The sequence below is a fragment of the Zea mays genome, chromosome 9 (genome assembly GCF_902167145.1).
Source record: "Zea mays cultivar B73 chromosome 9, Zm-B73-REFERENCE-NAM-5.0, whole genome shotgun sequence".
Classification (NCBI taxonomy): domain Eukaryota; kingdom Viridiplantae; phylum Streptophyta; class Magnoliopsida; order Poales; family Poaceae; genus Zea; species Zea mays.
This window is the reverse complement of record NC_050104.1, coordinates 111,060,162-111,067,510: the sequence shown is the minus strand read 5'-3', so window position 1 is coordinate 111,067,510 and position 7,349 is coordinate 111,060,162. Positions and strand designations below refer to the sequence as shown.

At 44.4% G+C, this 7,349-nt stretch overlaps 1 protein-coding gene across 1 annotated transcript; it reads right to left on the bottom strand.

The window, feature by feature from the left end:
• Positions 1–5,407: 5,407 nt before the first annotated feature.
• On the bottom strand, positions 5,408–6,285 carry LOC100277450 (uncharacterized). The gene has a single exon (XM_008661654.4). It carries the CDS (start codon positions 6,003–6,005, stop codon positions 5,736–5,738), a length of 270 nt encoding a protein of 89 aa, XP_008659876.1. The 5' UTR covers positions 6,006–6,285; the 3' UTR covers positions 5,408–5,735.
• Positions 6,286–7,349: the final 1,064 nt, after the last annotated feature.

Below are 7,349 nucleotides of genomic sequence, written 5' to 3'. Positions count from 1 at the left end.
ATCAAATCTATTCAAACTGACATGACTTCAACTCTGAGATGTAGACAATTTTATAAGCTTTCCAAAAAGTCCAAGATCATCAAAATCGGAGTTCGGAGCTAAAAGTTATGCCCACAATACGAAGTCGGAATTGCTGAAAAACTGCAGTAGCATATGGGATGTCCGGTGCACACTGGCCTGTCCGGTGTGCCAAATTTACTCAAACTGATATGGCTTCAACTCTGGGATGTAGAGAATTTCATAAGCTTTCCAAAAAGTACAAGATCATCGAAATCGGAGTTCAGAGCTAAAAGTTATGGCCAAAATACGACAAGCGGACATGGGCTGGCCGGTGCACACCGAACCGTCCGGTGCGCCATGTCCGGTGCGCCATCTTCGGAAGCTCCAACGGCTACTTTTAACGGCTAGTACACGTGGTATGTCCGGTGCGCCACCGGACAGTTCGGTGCACCTGTCCGGTGCGCCACAGAAAGCTGCAGAATTACTTTCCAACGGCTATATTTGAGTTGGGGCCTATATATACTTCACCCAACCGGTCATTTGGAGGTGTGGGAGCCCAAGCAACATACCAAGGCATATTATAGACATTTCCAAGTGCTCAAACACCCAAGTGCTTAATAGAATCACTTGGTGATTAGCATAGGTGCTTTGCGAAGTGCTTAGGTTAGTTAGACCGCATTAGCGCTTGCTCTAGGTGAATCCTAGTTAGTTGAGTGAGTTTAGACAAACCACACAACCCCTCGGCTCTTGCGTGAGTCGTTGTAATTGTACCGAGTGGGGCGAGTGTCTTGCGAGACCGTGACAACCGCGTTTGTGTCACGGCCGCCACCGTGTACCGGAGGGAACGAGACCCACGGCGTTTCGGCCGGAAGCTCGATAGTGGAGACGGTGGGGAGCGTCCGAGAGGAGCCGGAAGCGGAGCACCACTTGCGCGTGGAGAAGGCCCGCGGCTCTCTACGGAGTTACTCGACCGAGGTGCTTGGCCCTCGCGTGGGCTTCCCTTTGCATAGGGGCACCAACGAGGATTAGTCGGGACCTTGCGTGGTTCCGGATACCTTGGTAAAAATACCGGCGTCATCTACGAGAGTTTGCTTCTCTACTTTGCTCTTTAAGTTTCCGCATTTATATTAAGCATTTCAGTTTCAATCTTGTATTCATACTTATCTAGTGTAGATTGAAACTTAGCCTTTGCGGTAGAGATAGCAACACTTAGACAAAACCTAGTTTGCACATTCTAGTTTGATTATTAGCATAGGTTTTGCTCTAGGGATTTAATTGTGGCCTAGTTTAGTAAAAGTTTTAGAAGTCCTAATTCACCCCCCTCTTAGGCGTCACCCGTTTTCTTCACACACCACCCCCACCCCAGGTTGTCCCCACTGTACTCAGTGCTCAGGCGGTGATGCTAGCAACATGGAGGACTTCGAGGAGTTCCAGGATTACGATGAGTTCTATTTTATCTTAGTGGCAAACCCTCAGTCAGCTGACTGTGTAGGTTTATCATCTATGTTTCGTTTTCTCCGCACTTTGATGTTTATGTTAAAGACAATGGTTATGTATTAGACTCTGTGGATGTCTTGGATATTTTGATGTAATTAAAGTACCTTTCCGCTATTTATTTTGAGCATTGTGTGATGATGTCCAATTATGTAATCGCTGTGTACGTGAGTTTCTGATCCTGGCACGTACATGGTTCGCATTCGGTTTGCCTTCTAAAACCGGGTGTGACATTATGGAATTAAACTCAATTTGTCATTTGCATTGCATTGTGGGTGTTGTCATTAAGCTTGATCTCATACTTAATTCGGCTGGTATCTACTTGTACTTAGTAACTGCTAATAAAATTTTGACCAACTCTAAAAGCAATGCTTAGCTTTAACCATCTCCTTTGTTAAGCCTTACACTTCACATGAGCTCCCACATTTGGTTAGTTCATGCACATTATTCCCCACAACTTGTTGAGCGATGAACGTATGTGAGCTCACCCTTGCTGTACTCACATTCCCCCAGGTCAAGAACATGTACAAGAGGAAGCGCATGAAGGATGCTGTGATGAGTTCGTGAGTGGTCTAGGCCATCGTATCCTAGTCAACTTTGGGTTGCTGCATCATTGTCTTCGTATGATGTATTATTTAACTATTTTGTACTGAACTCCGTTATATATTAATGATGTGATATTCGTTTCTGTTCCCTAAGTCATCATATGTGTGAGACTTGATCCTAGCACACTTGGTGAATTTCACGCCCGGGTTTTGGACCTACTAAAATCTGAGTGTGACAAGGACCACCATCACCTAAAGGCTATATGCATTATGAATGGATTGATAGTGACACCTTTGTACACTATATAGTTCGCTCGCAAATGTAGTGAGAATCTAAGGTCACACACTTGGACTCACTTTGTAGATGGCTAGGGTAGGAGGGATAGTGGTTGCGCCAAAGGTATTCTCATGTATTTCATGGAATACTCACATTTTATGAAATAAACACCAATATATGTATAACGATATAATATGTATACTTGCTAGATATTGCACATATGGCCCAAAGTCCAACAAAAACAAGAGGAGGATTTAGTGTACAACATCAATTTGAGAGTATATTGCTTCAAACATCACACAATACAAATCACCATATAAGCTTCATTTGACATGAACAGTCAAGTGCTTGAGTCAATTTAGAGGGCATGGTGAAAGTGAAGAGTCACTAAACAAGCAAAATTTCCTTGAGATTTTAAACTAGCAAGCAGTAAGTTTTAAGGAAGTTGACAAGGTGGTTCTAAATAAGGATCCACAAAACTGCAAGATGACATGCCATGAAATACAACATGAGCTCATAAAATCTTGCGCCCAACAAATTAGTAAGCTCGTCATTGAAGAACATTGATGGTGAACAATTTGCAATACTTGCTGATGTGTACTGGAATGAATAACTAGTTGTTTGATTGCATTATGTTGATAAGAAACAATGATGGTTGCTAGATTTTTTGCAATTTCCCATGTCAAAAATACTACTTCTATGACACTTAAAGTTGTAGTGGAGCTTATGCTTATGATGTACAATTTGACCTTAGCAATGGTTTGTGTGCAAGGATAAGATGGAACTACCAATATGAGAGGTAATGGTAATGGGCTAAAGAAACTAATTATGCATGAGTCTCCTTATGCTTGTTATATTCATTGCTTTGCTCGTTAGCTACAATTACCTCTTGTTGTCGTGCTAATAAGGTGGGGGATTGTGTTTGGTTCTTTCAATAGCTTGTAGCCTTGTCAAATGTTCTTGACAATTCTTGTAAAAAGTTGAGAATGCTTCGGATAGCTCAAGCTAAGGAACCAACCGATGCATACGACTTGGAGGAAGTAGAAATTTGGAGGGATTGAATCAATAAATGAGTTTGGGAGGCCATGTGATATTCATTAGGGCTCTCGCTAGAAAATTGTGTTTCATGTTATCTCCATGGATCCTGCAATAAGCATGTTCTGATCAAGATTGAAAAAGAGTATACTACAATGGAGGCCCAAGCAGTTATGACTATGTTGACATCATTTCAGTCATTTAAGTTTGTATTCATGGCACGATTGATGCAAAAAAAAATATTTGGTTATATTGAGAATTTGAGTACAGCTTGCCGAAAGAAAGATCAAGATATTATAAATGTTATGGAGTTTGTTGATCTTACAATATATCATTTGCAGTGCTTGCGAGATGATAATAGGTGGACGGATTTTCTCAAAAGAGTCACTTCTATTTGTATAAAGCACAAGATCAATTTTGCTTACATGGAGGTTCCTTATTCTTCTGTTGGGAGACCTAGAGTAGTGTTCTATAATGGTGCAATGAATTATCATGCTATACGTTTGTGAGTATCATTGATAGGCAACTTTGAGAGCTAAATGACATTTTTGATGATGTAAACATAAAACTAATTTCTTGCATATTACCTTTCAGCTTGCTTATTTTTTTGCTACTTATGATAAAGAGAAGTTGATTAGACTTGCTATAGAGTTTTGTCCTAAGTATTTCACAATTGGTGAATTGTCAAAACTTCCATATCAATTCACTATGTATATTTCTCATGTGCTTGGACATGGAAGGTTTAAAAATTTGAAGAATCTATGTGAGCTTCCAGTTATGCTTGTTGACATAAAAAACATGTGCAATAATTGTGTTGTCTACAAGCTTCTTTAAGTTGGTGCTAATTCTTCCCAGCAATTGCAAGTGTTAAAAGAGTGTATTGTACGGAGGAATAAAATTGGTAATGAATGTTTAAATGATTGCTTGGTCATATTTATTGAGTGGGAAACTGGGAATTATTGGGTCAAGTGAGTGATGATGATACCATTAAGGCCTTGTTCGGTTGCTGAGGATTAGAGAGGATTGAGTGGGATTAAATCCCGTTTTATTCAATTTCGACTAGCAAGAGATTTAATCCTCTCCAATCCTCTTCAATCCACTTATAACCGAACAAGGCCTAATCGATTTCCAAAAGGGTGTCATAAGTTACTTTGTACTCCCTTCGTCCACATGAGTTTGGTTAAGCCTTTTGTGACCAGCTTTTCTGAGAATCTGGCTATGGGGAGAATTTGGCTGTGAGGAGAATCTGAGTATCATGGTTGTTACGTGTGGAGGAAGATGAATATGCGCATATAAGGTCCAGGATATAGAAAGTGACAGACTCCTACTATTGCCACGACTCGATCGATTTTGTGTTCATGTTGACTTTGGATGGTTTTTACCAAATCTATTTTTATAGAAGAGGGTTGAAAAGCTGATTGGTTGGCAGTACGGAACAACTTTTGGTGACCGGAAGCTAAAAAAAGCTGAAACAAACATGGTCTTTGCCTTTCTAGGTTTATACTAAGTTAAACTATTTAAAATTTGACCAACAATATATATAAGATTAAATTATTTTAAACTAAAAGAGTTATAGTTCAATTTACGATGAATCTAGTAATCGGTCAGAGTTAATAATGATTGATTTAGAACAAACTAAAAAGATGAGCTTACGTGGACAGAGGGAGTACTACTTTTGATGTTTGTAATATTTCTTAGTTATTAGAGACAATACTCAAAAGTTGTGCTTTGCTTGTTACTATTGCACATTTGATCAAAAAAAATTATGCAGGTGGAATACCCAGTTGTGAAATCCTGGATCGGCCCGCTGTGAACTCTGGTTACCGTGCGATCTGGCTATCGAGAGTCGGCCGGCGTACCTAGACGTATGTAGGTGTCGGCAAAGAAAAAACCGCTTTCTTTGTGTGTTTTCCCCCCTGATCGAGAGTCGGCGTCAGGCGACACGGACCAAGCACCGTACTTCTAGACGGTACGTATGTAGGTGATGGCAAAAAAAAAAAAGGCGCATTTTTGTGTGTTTTTTCCCTGAACAAGTAATCCATCTGTCGGCAGCGAATGAGTGAAAATAAAAGAACATCCTCGGATAGCTTAACCACGGGCCTTCGATCTCATATACTAGCATATACTAGCAAATACGCCAAGAGCATGTCCGCGCTGGAAATCGGTGGAGTAGGCTAAAGTTGGCACTTTGGCAACAGAGGTTCAGGTTCGAATTCAACTTCTTACCAAAACGGGCGACCACCAAATGCACCTCTCTTCTCGATGACTTGGTCGATCTGGAGATCGGAGTAGTGCCGGAGGTGAAGACGCGAATGAAGATAGTAGAAGGAAATTAAAACCGGCCGGCCGTCGATGGTGTACGTCGTCGACCTTCTTCTTCTATTCTAGTCATGCAGGATAGCCGGGTAGGTGACGAGGCGCCTGGCGCAGGCGGTGCAGGCGAACCTCCGCTTGGTCCTGCGGCAGAGCGGCAGGCAGCAGAGCGCCCACTCGGCCTCCACGTCCGTGGCCGCCACCACGCCGCCGCAGTAGGGGCAGCTCCCGGGCGCCTTCTGCACGCCCAGCACCTTCTCCGCCTTGCCGCACAGCAGCATAACCGCCGGGCCGGACGACGACGACGCCGACCCTACTGCGGCCGCGGCCATCCCCGCCATCGTACCTATCGCGATATCGATCCCGGCCTCTCTCTTTCTATGTGACTGTGAGGGACGTACAATACGAGTATAGGACACACCAGCTAGCTAGCTAGCTGAGGCTCTCCTCTCGCAGGTGCTTGACCGCAGGCAGGACGACGTGTGTGTTCGCTCGGTGCTTCTTTGGGCTAGCTAGCTAGCTAGCTGCTAAGGACAAACATCACGTCACGGGTGCTGTGCCGGGGGTACCGTACGTGCAGTGCAGCAAGCGCGCGCTGGCCGGCGAGCGAGCTGTGCGCCGGTGGGGCTCGCGTGTTAACGCCGGTGGGGTTATCGCAATTAATTCTCTCCTGCCTCTGTGGTTGGTGCAGTTGCCGACTTGCCGTGGCTGTCTTTACGGCGGCGTGCGCGTGAGCTCTCGCTGGGATTTACCGTCGTATGTGGGCACCGCACTGCGTGCCCAGTGCGGCTCTCGTCAGCCGACTCTGTCGTCGTCGTCGTTGCGGGCGTGGAGAGCCGATCGGACGACTGGACGAGGGGGCGAAACACGCGCGCGCGTGGTGGCGTCGTCGTCGAGTGCGGGTTGACGTGAGGGCCGCCGGCCGCGCGGGGCGGCAAAGCAAACTGCGTTTGCATGGCTCGGCGCGCGGTGGACGGGGACAGCTGGACAAGAGGACGCGGCGGAGATGCGCGCGCCGGCCGGGCCGCTTTTGCTTGGGCTTATTTGGACCGGTCACATGTACTGCTTGGCGCTGTGAGGGCCTGTGGGGGTGCGCGGCGTAGTGGCTAGCCTGGGCACTGGGCAGGGTAGTATCCCACGTCCTTCATTTCAATTGGTGCGCGTCGTTGCATGACCTGGGTCTCCACTCTCCAACCTCATCATCATCATGCCTGTGTGGCTGTGTCCCACACACCGTGCCCGTACATGTATACTGTCCCCAGTCCCCAGGATGTCTATCTTTTACATTGGAAACTTAGGACTGTTAGCTTCGAATTAAAAACAATTGTGCACTGATGTAGATGTAATCTATAGAAACAAAAATATTGTAGATGCAGTAGAAACCGGTACAGATTAAATCCAAATGAACAGTTGTCTCTATATCTATCCTTTATAGATTTTTATAAAAGTTTCTTTCTCTCTATCTAATTTTTCTCTCTAGTAACATTATCTATATATTGTCCTCTCTACATCAAAAGCACATAATATTTTAGTTTTGTTTAATTTGTTATCTAAAATATAAAAATAATTAGAGGAGAGAAGAGAAAGTCCATACATATACCATGTGATTGGTAGCCCGGCCGGCTATGTGCAGGCTCAGCGGGTGCATTGACTATGGTCGTGCACGTGATTGGTCCCCTGCTTAG

Bases quoted from the DNA above. Each gene is read 5' to 3' on its own strand.
- LOC100277450 (XM_008661654.4), bottom strand. From the start codon at position 6,005: ATGGCGGGGATGGCCGCGGCCGCAGTAGGGTCGGCGTCGTCGTCGTCC.